Raw genomic sequence first — 19,516 nt, forward strand, 5'->3', positions numbered from 1 at the left:
GATTCGAACATGGTTTAATGGAGCAATGTTGCCACTTTTTTCCATTAAACCATGTTCGAATCGTGGCCGATAAATCAGTGCGTGTGTTCGCCGATCGAGATTTCATTTATTATTTTACATTATTTGGATAAAGAAAAGTTACGCAATTCAACATCGATGTGATGCTGATAGAAATCTGAATCAATTTGTGATGAACTCTGTTTGTTTTGTTTCCTAATTAAGTGAGGAAATTTTAACTGACAGCACCGGTTATGGTTAAAACAATTCAAGATTTTGTATTGAATTTTTGATTTACAATTTATTTTTTCCTTTTCAGTGGGGTTTTTTGCACATTATCTTCTGCGTGAGAATTGATCGCAATAGATCAGGATCTGAATAAGCCACTGGAACACGGCTGTTTGTCAAAAGCATACGATTTCGAACTCGCGTAAATGTACATTTGCTAAATGCGATAGCATGAACGCTCTTTGAAAACATAAAGCGCTAAATGTTGCATTTTAAATGCAGCAAAAACGCTGCATTAGCATAGCTTAAAAGTTTACCAGTGTTGTTGTGTTGTTCACAGTTAAAAAACTGTCACTCAAATGAAATCGGCCAACTGGTTGGTGCGTTTGTAGGGAATTTCGTTAAGTAGGTTAGTCAACTGGTTGCCCGATAAATCAATGCGTGTGTAGGGCCTTTAACAGCTGAGCTTTTCGCCGCGGCAGTTCTAACCCCTACGTTACACAATCAAGAACTTCCTTTCAAGTTTCAATATAATACACTTGGGCCCAATTTCAGATGACTTAAGTAGATATAGTTGATTAACTTCCAATATTTATTACCAGGTCATACATTTACAGCCCAATTCTGAATACTCCCGGGGATTTTGTTATCCGGGAAATCCTATAATATTTAACGGCTCAGTTTTTTCCTTTCTATTAAAAAATCAATAGCTGATACCAGGAAGTTTTCGTGCAAGTGAAAATGCAGCTGTCAAACTACCAAAATGGCGGCAATAGAAGGCAATATATTAGCTCTGACATATATTGCTCTTAAAGAGCAATGAGCGGTTACTATTGGCAATTTATATTCCAACATATGCTTGATACACAAAATTTATACTGTAGACACGTGCAGTAACATCAAGACACGTCAGTGCTGTACAAATTCGCCTTGGGCAGTTCCATTAAATTTGACATGCAAGCAAATAAGGCGAATTCGCAACAGAAAACACAAGTAACGAAAATTATTAATTTTTCTGTAGGTGACTTTGGAAATTATGACGTTCATACGTTGAAAAAACTCTGCTTTTATAAATAAATGTTAAGGAATTAGAAATTACTACAGCAAGCTTTTAAAACATTGTCTTGAACAAAGAACATCCAAGGATGATTCGCGAATACGTGGACGAAAGCAAGCCAGATTTGAATTCGATAGCTCCATCATATAGTAAAGGCAAACATGAAAAGAAAAAAAAACCGGCTCTTGATGATTTGGTGCAATATGTGACTTTACACATCCGGAACCCAATAGTACTTAGCGGTATAGTTATGCCATTTGTTTTAATGTATTTGACCGCTTTTTATGCCTGGATATTTGTCTACGGTATTGATGTGCACTACGAAGCCGGCCTAATCTCGGTAGCTGTAATAGCGTTTGCCCAAATTCTTTCATTACTTTGTTGCTATTGGAGTGTGCATGTGCTCGCATTTCTGAATTGTCGAAAAGTCAAAATTCCCGCAGAAGGTGTTTTAGCCAAGGTAGTGCCAACACCAAACAATGGTTCTTCTCAGCTGGTGCACATACATTGCAGCAAATTGGCCAACGGCGAGCAACAACTGTATTTTGTTTTCCAAAAAACAAAATATGTTTGGGACGAAGAAAAGTGTACATTCCATGGAATAGCATTTCCTGTGCACGAAATCCTAAGTCATTACTCTCGCAGTCGAGGTCACGAAACAGAAGCAGCAGTCAAGATAGCAGAACAAACCTATGGATTGAATGAAATGAAAATGGTCGTTCCAGAATTCTATGAACTCTTTATCGAACGAGCCACAGCACCTTTCTTTGTATTTCAAATATTTTCGGTTGCTTTGTGGTGTCTCGATGAGTATTGGTACTATTCCCTATTCACACTGGTCATGATGGTTATTTTCGAATGCACTCTTGTTGGTCAGCAACTTCATAACATGGCTGAAATTAGAAAAATGGGCAACAAACCTTATTCCATTAGCGTGCTGAGACAAAATAAATGGCGACAGATAATCTCCGATCAGCTTGTACCTGGAGATATTGTGTCCATAACAAGATCACAAAACGACAATTTGGTGCCCTGTGACATAGTGTTATTACGTGGTAGTTGCATAGTTGACGAGAGCATGCTGACAGGTATGTATGGAAATTGATATCAGATCCGTTGTTGTTGTCCGCCCAAGCATTTGACTAAAAGATAACGTATTGTTTTCAGGGGAATCGGTGCCGCAAATGAAAGAGTCCTTAGAGACACTAGATAATCTAGATGTAGAACTAGATATGGAAGGCGATAGTAAGCTGTTTGTTCTCTTTGGTGGGACTAAAGTGGTGCAACATACTGCTCCCACAAAAGATGATATGCGAGCACCGGACGGTGGTTGTATAGGATATGTGCTGCGCAATGGTTTCAATACATCCCAGGGAAAATTGTTGAGAACAATTCTATTCGGTGTTAACCGCGTAACTGAAAACAATTTAGAAACATTTGCCTTTATACTCTTTTTAATGGTTTTTGCTATTGCCGCTGCATCTTATGTTTGGATTAAGGGAACCGAAGATCCAGAGCGGAGTCGCTACAAGCTTTTCTTAGAATGTACGCTTATATTGACGTCAATAATACCCCCAGACCTTCCAATTGAATTAACATTGGCAGTTAACACTTCACTTATGCAACTATCCAAACTTTTTGTATTCTGTACTGAGCCTTTTCGCATTCCCATCGCTGGTAAAGTTCAAATCTGCTGTTTCGACAAGACCGGAACTCTTACATCGGATAATTTGATGGTTGAAGGTATTGTTGGTATGTCTGATGATATTAATGCTATTGTGCCAATGAATAGGGCGGTAGACCATACAATACAAGTACTTGCAACTTGTCATTCCCTGGTAATGCTTGATGACGGACTTGTTGGCGATCCGCTTGAAAAGGCTACACTTACAGCAGTTGATTGGAGCCTTACCAAGCAGGATAGCGTTATTCCAAAACGCGGAAGACTAAAACCTTTACGTATATTTCATCGTTACTATTTCTCATCGGCCCTAAAAAGGATGTCGGTTTTAGCGGGCTATTTAGTGCCATTCAGCAATGATATTTTTTATATAGGCACAGTAAAAGGCGCACCTGAAGTAATACAGAATATGCTAAAAGAAGTACCGAAGGATTATGAAAAGGTAACCATATTAATTATCACAATAAATTGGATAAGGAAGGCCGTCCTTCTAAAGTAGAGATCGCACGATTGATACGTTTGTACAGATTTGTAAATTTTTTGCAGTCGCTTAATGGTGTTTAAAAATTTGAGTTCAGCTCAATAAAAGAATTTCCAGACAACACCACTCTGTAACTACCAAAATGTACAAATCATGTCATCCCTGCTTAATATAGTAGCTTTTACTTAAATATTTTCACCTCTACTTACGGGAAATTAATACTTTCAGACATTCCTTGAATATTCTCGACGCGGAGCACGCGTTTTAGCATTGGGCATAAAAGAATTCGGACAAATGGATGCCCAACGCGTCCGCGAATTAAAGCGCGAGGATGTTGAATGTAACTTGATATTTGCGGGATTCGTCATAATATCGTGCCCTATAAAACCTGAATCCAAAAGTGTAATCAAAGAGTTGATACACGCATCCCACAAAGTTGTAATGATAACTGGCGACAATCCATTAACAGCCTGTCATGTAGCCAAAGAGTTACGCTTTACACGTAAAAAACTCCTCATCCTTACTCCTGGCGAGATGGATAACGAGAAAAATATTAAATGGCATTGGCTTTCAGTTAATACAGATGCGACATATAGCCTTAAGCATGATCTAAAGGATATGCTAGCTAGCTATGATTTGTGTATAACCGGCGAAGGGTTGAATTACCTCAAGGATAACGAAAATCCTTACATGCAAAAGATTTTACAACACGTCACTGTTTGTGCGCGATTTGCGCCAAAACAAAAAGAATATGTTATAACATCCTTGAAACATCTCGGATACTATACGCTCATGTGCGGGGACGGTACCAATGATGTAGGCGCTCTTAAACATGCTCATGTAGGGGTGTCTTTGCTAAGTACAGCACCAGCAAAACTAAGGAGGAGACGAGATGTGACCAATGGAACAGGATCAATAACTGTAGACACAGGCACCAGTTCATCTGGCAATACCACACGAAACACCGGCGGCAATAGAAGTGTTGCTACAATAGGTTCTAATTCGACGGAGCGTCGAAATCTTATTCCACGTGAACGAGCAATTTTACGCCATAGAGAGAATTTAAATTCTACACAGGCACGTCTACAAACGGAATTGAATGAAATATATGAGGATACAACGGTTGTAAAACTAGGAGATGCAAGTATAGCGGCACCGTTTACCAGCAAAACATCGTCGATAATGTGTGGTATGTTAAACATTGTCTATATGTATTTGTTTGTAAATTATTATTTTTTGGTTCCTGCAGTGAATCACATTATTAAACAGGGACGCTGCACTTTAGTGACAACACTACAAATGTTCAAAGTCTCAGCCCTTAATGCACTCATATCAGCCTACTGCCAATCAGTTTTATACATTGATGGCGTAAAATTCAGTGATATGCAAGCAACTCTGCAGGGACTCTTCATAGCTGCTTGCTTTCTTTGTATAACACGTTCAAAGGTAAACTACCACAAAAACAAGTGTATTGATCTGGTGACGCGTCATATGCATTCCTTTTTAAATGCGAAATCGCTGAAAGCATTGGCCTTAGTTTAAACCTAATCTCAAAAAAACGCTTCAAAAGTAAATAAATATCGTAGAACAAGGGTGATATGTCGCGTCGTACAATCAATACATCTTGACAATAATTAATTACAAGGATCACAAAATTGTATACATTCTGAATTCTATTATATAGCCGCTGAAAACTCTATCAAAAACTGCACCATTGCCAAATATATTTAACTTTTATAGTATATCAACCATACTTTGCCAGTTTGCCGTTCATTTTGGTGCACTTTACTACTTAACACAGGAGGCTACGGCGCGGGCACCTGCAAGGTAAGTAGTTTTGTTTTACGAGTTATAATTGAAACCTAACCAAAGTTATCGTTCTTTTATCGTTTTGGAACAGGGAAGGGAAAGTAAAACTCTACTTAGACATGGAGGCAGAGGAAAAGCAGACTTTCGAACCAAACATTATAAACAGCACGGTTTATATAATTTGTCTTGCATTGCAAGTATCTACTTTTGCAGTCAATCACAAGGTATTACTTCATATAACATGCTATTTTATTTTGTTATTCATTTGAATTCAATGATTCTATCAGGGGCATCCTTTTATGGAGAGTTTACGAGAAAACCGGCCTCTACTAACATCGATCCTGGTTTCGTCTGCATTGGTGTTATTCCTTTCTTTGGGCCTCTCATCCGTTCTGACCGAAGCTTTTGAAATTGTCTCATTCCCAGACGATGTAAGTTATCAGTCCAATCTAATTATTCACAAAAAGTTGAGGGAACTTAAACAAGAGATAAGAGTAGGTTGTTTAAGGAAAGGTATAGGCTAGCAGGGTGAACCCCCTGGCCTGAAATATCAGAACCATAACTTTTTATTATTTTTTACAATATAATTGCTCCTTCGTTATGGGCTTTTATTAGAAATATATTCCGATTCGCACTGATTGTTTCAGACTCTATACATTAAAGAAAATAATCACATGCATTTGAATTGATACAATTTACGTATAGGGGCCCGTGATTTTTCAGTCCGAGACCCGAGTATTTTCTCGACGGCCCTGCGTGAACTGCTAACCAGTATACAGTAGTTATAAATTTTAAGTTAAATGATAGACAACTGTTTGGTGGCAAACATGGCTTCGGACCAAAGGCTTTTTTTATCATCGCTCCGGTATTTTATTTCCCTCAGTCACTGCCCAACGGGATCAAAAGTGCTCCTTTCCTCATTAGACAGAAGCGCTCCTTTGTTGCTCCTAAAGAAGCCCATGGTGAGCGCTTCAAATAAAGCATTTAAAAAGCAATGCATTCGTAATTTTAATTTTTCATATTTTTTATATATTTTTTGAAATGAGGTTTTTTGTAAACCATTTGATGTACTTATAAACGTGGGGTTTTCTATTCTATGTGGTATGTATTTGAAAATACATAAATGTATGTACATATGTACATTAGACTGGATCACCAAAAAAAGTTGCGGTTAAGATGTCCACCTAAATATTTCGGAAAAATATTAAGATTTAAGTGAGCTGGACCGATTTGAAAATATCTCCAGGAGTTTTTTTATGAATAAAAATAGTTTCTTAAGGAACTTTCCCCTCAGATGACAAAACAGATTAAGCTTAAAAAATCTGCATAAAAATATTTAAAAATCGTTCCAACGGAATCGTTAGAATGAGATTTTTGATGGTGTTTTTTTTACTCGTTTCAAAGATTGATTTACGAAAAACTTGAATAACTGGGCCAAAACTATTCTGATTTCGACTTATGGGATCTCAATAGAAAGGTATTTTGACAATGTTTTTATTTCTGTCCAAAAAAAAAATCATTCGTGTCCCAATTTTTTTTTTCAAATACCAACACATCTTAATTCAACTTTGAATGACGTTCGTTCATCCTACCTTTCTCTTTCAACCTTTGAATGAGTTTATTAGCAAAGAAATAAAAAGGGTGGGAAAGTACCTTTCCAATGACACCTCTTTTGGAAGAGTTTAGGTTCAGTTATTCAAGTTTTTCTTATACCAATCTTTGAAAAAAGTTAAAAAACAGCATCAAAAATCTCATCATTACGGTTCCGTCCAATTTTGTTTTTTTAAATATTTTTATGCAATTTTTTTAAGCTTAAACCGTTTTGTCATTTGAGGGGATTTTTTCAAAAAAAAATCTTTAAGAAACTTTTTATTCATAAAAAACTACATTTTTTGAGGTATTTTCAAATCGGTCCAGCTCACGTAAATCTTAATATTTTTCCGAAATATTTTGGTGGACGTCTTAAAATATAATAGATTTTATAATTCCAATGGAAAAATAGTACCGATTTTTTTTTTGTATGGGGAGTGATGCAGTCTAATGTACATAAATAAACTTTTTCCAATATGTAATTTTTTACATATGTAATTAATGAAAATGATATTTATTTCTGAGCTTTGTAGTCGCTTCCCCTTCAATTCCAGAATTGTACGAAACCGCACTATCGGCAAAATTTACGTTTCTCAGCTGAATGGGAAGTCATTGGTTTTTCATCGCCGTTCAAATTGACGGCAATTATCCCTGACTGGCTGGGCGTCGTCCAATGATAAATTTTGTCAAGTAAAAATAGAATGAAAATTTATTTAACACGGTTGTTGTCAGTGGCAAAAATTAAGTGATTTATATTTTCTTTAATAAGCTAGGAGCAAATGATTTTTTAGCTCTTTGCTCCTGTTCCGCTTCATCCAAAATCCTTTGGTCCTTGGCTCCTTTGCTCCGCTCCGCTCCGTAACCCTGGTGGCAAATACACAACATAACTGTTTTTCTTCGTACGGGACGGAACACTCCTGCTTTTTCTGTTCTCTTTTCAATAATTTTTTTTTAGTTTTTTGCTCCTTATTTCTTTTGTATAATTTGCAGTTATGGAGCCCGTTAAATTTTAGCAATAGGGTGCAAGTTTAAGGATGCTAATATGCAACATACTTAGAGAATGCGTTTGACTCTCCTTTTGACTACATAGATCAGTCATTCAGAGCCATACCAGAGTCATGTCGGTGTAACTAACACATTTAATTTTTACTAACACATCCAAACAGAACCACGAGTCAGATGCACCGTGTATGTCGCCTATATGAATTTGCGGTGATTTTTGATAATGTTTTTTTTGCCAATGGTGTCATTATTTTCTTTTATACAACAAAAAAAATAAATAAAAAATTGGGAACATAATATGTGTAACTTTGCATGGAAGAAAATGCGTTGACCATCAACAAAAAATTGTCAAAAATTAACGGATTTTGTAGACACTTCAAACTAGAAAATTGCCGTTGAGCAACTTTGTTGATTTTTCAAATTTTTGTACAAAGTTAGAAATTTGGATCTACATGGGCTTTTGTTATACGGTGTTTATGTTTACATGAGGTACTTTTACAGTTTTTTAATCAAATTTTCAATAGTCTGTTAATTACTTCCAAAACGCAAACAAAAAAAACAAAAATCGCATTCTAATTTCAGACAGCAAGTATAACATTACATTCAAGTTAATTTTTTTTAAATTACAATTTAAAGAAAAACATTTTTAGTTCTTTCGAAATGGCGGATTTTATAATTTTTTTCCTTTTCACCAACAACTTGTATATGGGTGTTTCCATCAGAAGGTTTACCGCGACAAAAAAATAAAAATAAAAGTCTAACGTATTTATGGGCCAATTTGTCTATTTTTAAACATACACTGGCTATGTAAGTAGAACAATTTTTGCGTGAAATGGTCTCTCTAGGTGGCGCCAAGGTCGAGATATTTTGAAAAACCGTCGTGACGAATGCAAGTCGTTTTTCAAGAGTCGAATCGTATCGAAAATTTCATGTCCCTGAAATTTCCTAAAATTTCGACTCGACTAGTTTATTAAAACGGAAAAACTTGGCATCACTGCATACATAGTTTTCGACTATTTTCGTCGTTTACTTATTTCGGCACGACAATAGACAATGCCAATGTGTCGAGTCGTACAATTTAGCCTAATTTACGACTTCCGCAATGAGGCTACATATTTATGGTCCGATTTGGTTCGAATTTGGCGTATGTCGTAGGAAACATAATAAAACACAGATTTTCAAAAAATTTAAATTAAATTTAAAAATATAAAGTATTTTATTTGCTTTGAAAATTCATTTTAAAACAATATTAGCAAAAATATAACGATGGAAATTTATATCACGTGACGATTCATACTTGGAGTTGTAAAAGAAAATTGAAACAGGTTGCATTAATTCAAAAAACAACTAGAATTGCTACAAATCATATTAGAACAAGTTTCATGAAAAGAGCCAACCCACAATTTTGCGATTTTGTAAGAAAAGAAAAAATTTAGGGCGACCGCTGTTAACAAAAAAAACTTTTTCTATATTTTTTTCGAGTTTACTTTGACCAGGACTTGAACCCAGGCCCTGCGGAGCTAATTATGTGCTATACAAGGGTCTTAAAAAAGTAAAAGAAAAGAAATGTTTTTCCTTGTTTGTATCTCATTGAAACCTACGACTGTCATGTATGTGACGTATGGAAATACCCATATAAGCTCGCTGATTTCGAATCTAATGTCAGATTACTGAAATTCAAAATGACAGACCCAATAGGGCGACTAAATTTTATAAGTTTCTCCTTTTCACCAAAAACTTTTATATAAGGGGGTCTTCGAGGTGGCGATGTCAGATTTGTTTAAATTCAAAATGCGGCGGGTCCAATGTGGGGTTATCGGATTCGGAGCAAAAAGAAATAAATTTAAGTTCAGTTTCACGAGAGTTTATATTTGTGTTTTCTTTGTACAATTTTGTGCTTAATTATTTATTTGAAAAGACACTAGCCCAACAAGTATATTTTCATTTCATATTACTTATAATTAGGCTAGGTATAAAGTTAAAAAAATAAGATAACATTTTTCACCTATGTACTGTATGCATATCATTCTTGCTCTTTCCTTTAAATACGTATGTATGTAGGTGTTATATTCTTCGGGGTACACTCCTTTAATAACATTTTGCAGCAAAAAGCTTAAAACGGCTGTTTTTTTTTTTTGGCATCTTAGCTGAAAAGCACGGTAAAACACACGTTGAAGTTTCTCAGAAAGAAGCCCATTATTCAAAAAGTGCAACATTATTCTCAGCCCACAAACGCTAAATTGAAAACTTTTGTTGCCCACAAAGCTTGAAGACCACCAAATAAAACTAATTTTTTATTACATTATTACCAAAATTGGAGTCCATTTTGAAAATTTATTTTATTTGATTTAATTTTTTAATTTGCTAATCACAAAGCCAGTAAGAATTGGCCAGTAACAAAATTCAGAGAATAAGGTATCTTACTCTCCCAAAGAGAGAAACTTACAAAGTTTAGCGCGAACAGGAATTTGCAAGCTTCACTGCCAGCTAGTGTCCATGGTTGCATTTCGACAATATAAGAATTTTTTTCAAAATTATTTCAAGTGGAAAACAAAACAGGACCTATACGTATATTTCTTCCTATTCTGACCTTCTTTCACATACGCTTGAATTTCTTTGTTGTAGTCACTGTCGGATTTCCTATATCGACAGTGGTGTCGACTGCGTTCCGATTGCGAGTACAGCTTTTTCAGCCCAGTACCTCCCAAATCATTGGTATTCATCTATATATATATAATCCGCGAAGGGATTTTTTGTCCAGGTCATCAGATCTGCACCGTTCGTTCGATTTTCAAAAAGTGGTGTCAAATTTAAGGACTTGGGCTGTAGATGTGCAATAAGGTTTTACTTTTTCGAAAAGAGTTGCCACCTTATAAAAAATTAAATACCAATAATCGAAAAAGTTAAATCAATTAGCACAATATCGATGGAAATGGTTTTGAAAAGGATTAATTTTTTACTACATGTAAGGGGGTTGCCACCTGCTTAAAATGTGAAATTCAATTCCAATTAAGGAAATTAGATAAGTGAAATATTCACAACAGTTATGGGTGTCGGACGACAGAGGTTTTAATTTGGAAAGATTTTGAAGGGGGTTGCCACCTGTTTTAAAAGTCGAATTTAGTTAACTTATACACATTGAAGTACGAAAAATATATCAAACGAAAGAGTGTTAACGAACACTAAGAATATTTTTGAGTTATTTAAATAGGGTTACCATCCGTTTAAAAAGTTTAATTCAAATTATTTAATAAGTTAAATTAATTATTTAAATATTGGTATCAATTGAAATGGGTTTGAAAAGGCTTTATTTCTGAATTATATTTTTGGGGTTGCCACATGTTTAAAAAATTAAATTCAATTAAAATTATCAGTTAATTAAAATATATGTCACAATGTCAGATAAAGGATATTTATGAAGGCTTTTATATTTAAACTACTTTTAAAGAGGGGTGCCACCTGTTTGAGAGGTCGAGTTTAATTAATTTGTACACAGGTTATATGAAAAATTAAATTACGGGTGACAAGCGAAACAGGGTTGAAAAACCTTTAGTTTGAACATTTGGAATGTTTGATTGGAGTTGCCAGGTGTTTAAAAAACGACATTAAAATCATTTCATAAGTTGGATGAATTTTTAAAAGATAGGTATAAAAGTAATTTAAGATTTTAGTTTGAAAATACTTTCTAAGCGGACTTCCACCTGTTTTGAAAAGTCGAATTGCGTTAATTTTTATAAAATTTTTATGAAATATTAAAATATGAGTGCCCACAAGAGATTTGTGAAGGCTTTAGTTCGAAAATGGCTTTTATTAATCTTGCTACCTTTTCGAAAAGTCATATCGATTTAGTTAAGTATACATATGTACTATACGAGAACGCATTTTTGTGAAGGTTGGGTTTGTGAAATTACAGGGTGATTTGAATTTCGATGAAATAAAAACCGGACACTGTCTCTAAGTCTACCCGTTTGTATGACGTTATATTTTGCTTTAACGCACAAAAATTTTGTAATCAAAGTTTTGCAAAATATTTAAAGAAATTGAGTTGGGAAGCTTTTAATCTCTCCTGTTAAATTTCGAAAACTGGATTTAACAAATTTTCACTCTAAGCTAACGATATGTTCATAGGTTTTTGAATATGTACATATGTACATATGTATTTAAGTAAATAATTTTTTATAATTTCAGTTTCGCAACACGCTTGTGTTGGTTTTGTTAGCGGATACCATTGCAGCTTTCGCGTTGGATAGAATCTGTTCATTTCTCTTTGGCGAAACAAGGCAAACGTCGAAAATTGTCAACTACTAAATGGGACCAGTAAAGTTCGTTTATGTTTATCCAAAATCGTCTTAAGTTCACCATTTATATACATACTGCATATTGGAATTTGTATTTATAACTGAAGAAAAAAATAAATAAACAGATTACGAATATATGTAAGTTGAACAATATACATATAACAGAGCATTGCAGCATTGTTCCCTGCTATGTGACTTAAAAAATTTTCTCTTTGTGATTCTTAATTATTTTTAAACTAAAGGTTGAAGGAGTTCGGCCCCTGCGCATTTGCAATTTTTAATATTTATAGAATAATTTTTTATAATTGTGTGTGTGTAGAATAATTTAATAAAGAAGTAAAAGATACGGTAATACATAATAGTTACTGTGAAAAGGCACATTTAATTGGGAAATTCACATTTCTAGATCTAGGTAGAATCATCATCTGATTTTGAATCTTCTAGCTGCTTAAATTGGATTAAGATTACCAGGTAAGTTGTTACAGCTGAGAAAATCTGAGAAAAGACAAATGAATTCGGTGTAATTAAAATGTTCGGAAAGCAATACCTTGAAAAGCGTCGAGTTGTCAATTACAAAAAATCCATAAGCGGTGAACTGCACCTCTTGTTTTATGCTTTTCGTCAAAAATTTATCGACCTAAAAAATTCCACCAAGTAGTTTCATATTTTATGTCGGTAATTACTAATTATAATGTACATACATATGTACACATATCGCTCGTTTGTTGCTAGAATGTCATAAACCATTTTATGTTGTGTAAAAAATTCATGGCAAGATCTGTTTATTTTGTGGCTCATAAAAGAGAATTTGTCTTTCATACGATTTTACTATTTTCCATCCTGCATAGCTAGCAACTAAATGTGTATGTATATAACTAGAATGCAATCAATATATTTGTAAATTTCTATCCTATCTCAATTTTTGACGATATCAACATTTATCGAAACTAGTCTCAGATATCTCACGTCGTCCGAAACACTCTATAAATAACGAAAAAGTTAATTTTTGTAGTGCAAAGCAAAAACATTAATAGCCAATATTGTAAAAGTACTTTCTGCCTTTCACACCATTTCTCCTGAACGATATATTAATTTGCAAAATGATTTAAATCAAGTAATTCTTAAGCAAAAACCTCAACCGTCTTCAATGCTCATATACAAATTTAGGATTACCGTTGATTTCTTCATGAGCCAATCGGATCGGAACTAAACCAAATTAGTCTGGGACCACCCATGAAATTATCGAAAACGGTTCACCGTGTCCAAAGTTTTCCGATAACTTACATAAAAAACATATTTCAATGAATTAGTAACAGGGACCGTAACCGTTATATTTACTGTTTTTTTTTATTTAAATCGTTATGTTTTAGATAATTTGTTCGATCAAAGCTAAATTTTGTATTTTTTGCATCCTTTATTTGCTTATATATTATATTATATATCTTGTTTACAAGAAGGTGACACAGGTATTGAATCTTAACTTTTATTTTTGATACGAAAAAACAATAAACTTTATATTTTTGATCGAACAAATAAAAGCCAAATTTTAAATGCTATTTTTTACAAAAAATACGGATAAAAAAATAATACGGGTACTCATCTAACCGTGTAAATGCCTCGTAAACGCGTAAACCTCGTAAATAAACCGGGTTTCTAAACAAAATTAAGTAAGTCTAATACGGCTTTCTTACGGCGCCCCAATTACGCCGTTTGCTCTCTCATTCACAATTCGCACTCCAATTACCTTCGAACTACGTAATACGCCATAAAAAATTTTGAGAGCGAATTACCTCAGAGACAGAGGACTGTCAAATCGAATGCTCGTATGAATGGGGTAGTTCGCGATCGTAATTGGGGGAGCGAACAAAGTAATTCACGGTGTCGAGAGAAAGCCGTATACTATATAGACGAATTCATATGTTTTCGATTCCTGATTGATACAATCTGAACTATAAAGCTGCGATTTTTGTCGACTGGAAAATCGACCAGCAAAAATACTTACATTTTACGGTTGAATTGCCTTTTACGCCCGTCGATTTTGGTTAAACGAAAAAAATCGACTAGGAAATCAACCCGTGTAAAGGCAGCTTAATGAAACATACAAATTAAAGTTGGAATGCAACTCTTCAGTCATTAGCCAACGTAAAAAGTGATACTTGCGAAAGGGTTATTAAATGTTATGGGGTAAAATTTCACTCACCTAGATCTTAAGTGAGCTATATAACTCAAAATTCTTAGAGGGAAACTTAACTGCTTGTGAATCGTACAAATTCAATGCACTTAATACAAGAACAGGTATAACAGTAGTTTTTTAGTTAATGTATATTATCATGAAGAAAAAAATATTTCCTTTAATTGGATGTGTAAGTGCTATGAATTGATTTATGCAAAAAAATCGCCCAAAATTTTTTTTCGAGTTCATCGCACTTTAGATCTAGGTGTGCGATTTGTGAAAAACTTATAACTCTTAGGCCCCTGACTAAAAGCGGTTTTTCGCATTTTTGATGGTTCGAGTTATGACCTTCTTGCAGCAAACGAACGACATGGCATGTGTACTCGTTTACAATATTTTGATAATCCTTAGATTTTCCGTAGACGCGCGCCACAACCTGCGATGTTCCGTTAGCCTTTCCAAAGAATTGAATGTTAAGAACAGAAAATATTTAATGCTTAAATCATATTCACCTCATCCGTGGCTTGTCCGCAGCTGCGCGAAAGCAGTGCCAAAACGCAAGTGTGCATCGCCAACCATGCAAAGCAAAACTGCAACACTTTTAATGATATAATTCGTTGAGTCGTAATCTGCACAAAGAGATTGTACGTAGTGGTGGTAATGGTGTAGAAAGCATAGCCCATATATGCTACCAAAATCAGGCTGCAACAGTCGTTGATCGAACGATAGATCCGCAGTAACTTATTGTGCATACGATATGTAAATAAAGAATCCTCCGGGAATGTCTCCATCGTAGGACCACGAGCAACACGTCTTGCTAAACGGCGTAGCTTGAGTTGCTGCGTGTATGAGTAGCCTTCGAGAATCGAATTGAGATGAGCAAATCGCACTTTCACAATTCTTAATAAAGCCGCTGCGAAAACAACAAAAACCGTTGCCATGCCATTCTGCACTGCATTGAACACAAAGAAAATGTACGAGTTGGCTGTAAGCGGATCCTCGGCGTCTAGGACGCGTAGTATCATTAAATACCATTGACAAATGCAAATACCCACAATAAATTTCAGTGAAAAGTCGCACTCGTTTTCCAAAGTGGCACCAAACTGGACAAAGACATCTTCGTCCACTTTTAAAATTTCGTTGAAAATTTGTAGAAACGATTTTGAATTTTTCGCACATATAATATTAGTCGTTGTATGAGCTAGCATACACAGCAAAAATTCTATCCATTTATTCACATTATCGGTATCGCTGTAGGAGTAGAAGAGCTGTGCGGACCCAGGCGTTAGGAGGTTGTAAAGATTGAAAACAGTAAATGCTTGCACAACGCCCCGAACAAAAAAAGAATAGAAAATGTTGAGTTTTGAAGGTGGACCCAATTCGTAGCCGGACACTTTCTCATAGATCGGCAATAGGCCCGTGGCCTTCAAAATAAATAATACGGTTCGAATGTCCTTGAAAATTGAGTTATCCTTTGGTGTCTGTCGCAGAAATTCATTACAACTGGTGCCATGATGTTGCACCTCCGATGGACTCACTTTGTTGTACGGCATGCTAATAATCCAACCGTTGTGCTCCATAGTACCCGCAACAAATTAGCACAAATATTTTAAACCTACTTTTAAATACATAGCAGATATATATTCATACATATGTATGTATGTCTATATGTACTTTTTTTCTACTTTGACAAGCGGCTCCCAAACTCTTACAACCAACACGTGCACTTTATTTACACATAAACATGCCCGTATATAAAGTACGTAAAGTTACATGGAAAAAACTACCCAAGACCGTCGGTGAAAATATGTTTAAAAATCACCGAGAATTTTGAAACACTTCAAACTTGCACATTATTATACTACATAAAATTTTCCTAAAATTTTTTATAAATTTTTTTTTTAATTTTGCACAAAGTTTGAAACCTTTATATATATATAGGGTCCGACCGATTAATCGGTATCGGCATCGGCTAGTATCGGCACAAAATTGAGCATCGGCTAGTATCGGCACAAAATTGAGCATCGGCAACGGCATCGGCATCGGCCTTTTTTCGCCGATTCTTTGGAATTTCTTTTCAAATGTTCAGGTGAAGCGACAGCCAACTTTAAAAAACATTTGCAGACAGCTCACAAAAATTATTTTTATGGAGAACACTGCCAGCAAAAAAAATTGCCAAAAATTAACGGGATTTTATAGCAGCTTGAAACTTGCACTTCATTATACTACAATGAAATGGTCTACAAAACTGCATATCAAAATTCTGATTAAAAAGTTTGGAATTTTTGGTGAAAATAAGCAGAACTTTTCTAATTTTTGTACAAAGTTTGAAATCTGAATTTATATGGTGTTTTTTGTATACCAGCTATATATGTATGTACATACGTACCGCATATAAGTTCTTATGCATTGAGTGCAAAAGTGTAATGAAATTTTATGTTCCTAAATATTTTTTGCTTAGCACCATATAAAAAAGTATTTATGTAATGTACATAAATGTGATATATGCACATATATTTTTACACATCATATGTATGGATGTACATACATGTGTATGTAATGTTGCATAACAAGCCAATTAATTCAATTATTTCTTTTCTTTTGTTTTTTTTTAACGCCGTGAAATGTACTGATTTTATGAATTAATACATTTATTTGTAATTTTTTATGGAATCGACATCGGCATCGGTATCGGCCGGTTCTTTCACCATAAGTCGATTAATCGGCATCGGCACCTGAAAAAAAATTGGAATCGGTCGGACCCTATATATATAGTTTTTATTGCGGTTTGAACTATATTTAAAAATATTTACTTTACAAAATTCTACTAAATTAAAAAAAGTGGTCGTAAGTTTTGCGTGGCCACGAGTGTACATTAGGGTACAATATTTTCCGGTTTGCAAGAATTATATACCATTTCTACGGAAAGTTGTTTTTTTCCCCATATAAAATACCGGTATAGATCAATCCTAGGAGGTGAGAGCATAACAATTCCGACTTTACCTTTTCACATGCATTTTTGGACCACCCTATTGAGCATACATATGCATTAGGGATGTTAATTTGTCGTCTTTTTCAGATCTCGGAATTTTCGGCGTTGTCACAATCCCGGCATGCCGGGATTAGTCCCGGGATTTAGATATTCATTACTTTTCAACAACTTGAATCGAAAAAATTGCTTCTATATTATTTGAAAAGCTCTCCTACCATGAAATAAATAATAAATAGATGGGTTTGAAATCTACTTTATTATTTAAAGTGGCGTTTTTAATTTTTCTCTCTGACCACCGGATTTATTTTGAAGGACTTTGTAATTTCAAAGATATGATTAACAAAAATTATAAAAAAAAATCAATGCAATGTAGAATAAAAATATGAGTAACAAATGCAATAGGAAATTTCTTTAGAATTTAAAAAATTTTAATTTTTTGGATTCACAAGGACGAATGGGTAATTTTTAAGCTGACAAAGTTTGAAGAACGAAATTCGAGGATGTAATCGAGTTTATATAAGCCCTGAACATATAATTTTTTCAAAAACAAATATTGCGAAATTTCAAGGATAAAATTTTAAAATGATATTTACCAGCCCTTCTGTACCAGAAACTTGAATCTGTTTAAATTCTACAGGATTTTCTCATTAATTTCATACCCAAACTTCCTCTCTAAGCACATTTCTCTGAATTTTTTAAATCATTTTTGAATTACTGACGTCAGAGTGAAAAACTAAAAACGCAATTTTACTATATTTGTCCCATGGTTTCGCGAATATATTGATATTTGTGTTTAAGATTTACTATCGCGCGGTGTTATATGTATAATGAGCTACACATTTATAATAAGATATCAATTATTAAATAAAAAAAAAAAGAAAAGGAGTTTCTATTATTGCCATCAGTGCAAATTACAAATCCCGAAAATCCCGGGATTACTTCCCAAGAATCCCGGGATTTTCGAGACCTTAAAAAGTCCGGGATCCCGGGATTAACGTGCCTAATATGCATGTATGAATGTAAAGTGTGATTTATACTTAATCTCGACTTAACTTGTCAAGGAGTCGCACAGTGGGATTTTGGCGGGAAATATTTAGTTTTTTGAACATTCAATTCTTATATATGGATGGTTAAGCCATATAAAGCTATATTTGAGTAAGAAAACTTCATTACATTTTTTACGAAATTGACAATTTTATGCAAAATAAAAGTGACAGAAGTCTAATATCGAGAAAGTAGAGAATTTCGTTTACTTGGTAAACAGCATTCACACCGAGAATAATGTCAGTGTGAAAATCCAACGCAGAATCACTCTTGCCAACAAGACCTACTTTGGACTGAGTAGGCAATTCAGGAGTAAAGTCATCTCTCGACGTATGAAAACCATACTCTATAAGTCACTCATCATACCCGTGTTGGTGATTTTGTGTCTTCTTCTTATTCTTTTTTGGCGCTGTAATCGCCTAAGCGATTTTGGCCGAGTTCAGCAAAGCACGCCAGTCGTTTCTCTTCTGTGCCAACTGACGCCAATTGGAAACGCCAAGTGAAGCCAAGTCCTTCTCCACCTGATCTTTCCATCGCAGTGGGGGCCTCCCTCTTCCTCTGCTACCACCAGCGGGTTCCGAGTTGAATACTTTCAGAGCTGGAGCGCCGGTTTGTGTCACCCACCTTTAAATTAATTTTATTAACGTAAGTTTACTTTTTTGAGTATAACTCTTTCAGCGCAAAACGCTGACTTTCAAAGATCCTCATCGGAAATAATTTGTGACAATTTGAAATCTGTCATTCGTAATTATCAAAAAGGTAAGCAATTACTTAATTGTTCTTACTACTTCATACATGTACATATTACTTACATATATGTATTTATATTAAAGAATAAAATAAGACCTACGGGTAGGTATGGCCCGTAAAATTATAGAAAATATAACAAATATTGTCTGAATATGTCTTTGCGGCTTCAAGTTTCCCTTTTTTAATGGCACACCGACAGGCTGGAACTAACTGGTTGGAATCATAGATATTAAAGAAAAATTAATATAGGGGTCTTTATTAGAGCAATAGAAATTAAAATTTTTTAGAATTTTTGTCTGTCTGTCTGTATGTATTCGAAAACTAATGCATGAAATTTGATACAGTTTTCACCGATGTATTGCTAGATGTCTAACTTAAAATATAAAAAGAAAAAAATTACAGTTGCCACCTGTT

The 19,516-nt window shown here is 34.6% G+C and overlaps 3 protein-coding genes across 4 annotated transcripts in view; 1 reads left to right on the forward strand and 2 right to left on the reverse strand.

Moving 5' to 3' along the window:
* The window catches only part of LOC118741465 (coiled-coil and C2 domain-containing protein 1-like), a 55,027-nt gene that overhangs the window by 1,013 nt on the left and 34,498 nt on the right, over positions 1 to 19,516 (reverse strand). The window lies entirely within an intron of this gene.
* LOC118741464 (manganese-transporting ATPase 13A1) lies at positions 1,135 to 12,280 on the forward strand. Its single transcript, XM_036473442.1, has 9 exons — positions 1,135 to 1,307; positions 1,365 to 2,370; positions 2,450 to 3,405; positions 3,673 to 4,633; positions 4,694 to 4,890; positions 5,129 to 5,271; positions 5,345 to 5,477; positions 5,541 to 5,684; positions 12,034 to 12,280. Exons 2-9 carry the CDS (start codon positions 1,371 to 1,373, stop codon positions 12,151 to 12,153), a joined length of 3,654 nt encoding a protein of 1,217 aa, XP_036329335.1. The 5' UTR covers positions 1,135 to 1,307; positions 1,365 to 1,370; the 3' UTR covers positions 12,154 to 12,280.
* LOC118741466 (gustatory and pheromone receptor 32a) lies at positions 12,383 to 16,102 on the reverse strand. 2 transcript variants are annotated; one of them, XM_036473448.1, is made up of 4 exons: positions 14,829 to 16,102; positions 14,708 to 14,770; positions 12,691 to 12,780; positions 12,383 to 12,638 (listed from the first exon to the last, which is right to left on the reverse strand). In XM_036473448.1, the coding sequence occupies exons 1-4, from the start codon at positions 15,894 to 15,896 to the stop codon at positions 12,552 to 12,554; spliced, it is 1,308 nt and encodes a 435-aa protein (XP_036329341.1). In that variant the 5' UTR covers positions 15,897 to 16,102; the 3' UTR covers positions 12,383 to 12,551. The 2 variants fall into 2 exon arrangements, with proteins under 2 accessions (XP_036329341.1, XP_036329340.1); XM_036473447.1 differs by having other exon boundaries at positions 12,383 to 12,780.

This window comes from Rhagoletis pomonella, unplaced genomic scaffold (genome assembly GCF_013731165.1).
Source record: "Rhagoletis pomonella isolate Grant_MI unplaced genomic scaffold, Rhpom_1.0 Rhpom_scaffold_00006, whole genome shotgun sequence".
Taxonomy (NCBI): Eukaryota; Metazoa; Arthropoda; class Insecta; order Diptera; family Tephritidae; genus Rhagoletis; species Rhagoletis pomonella.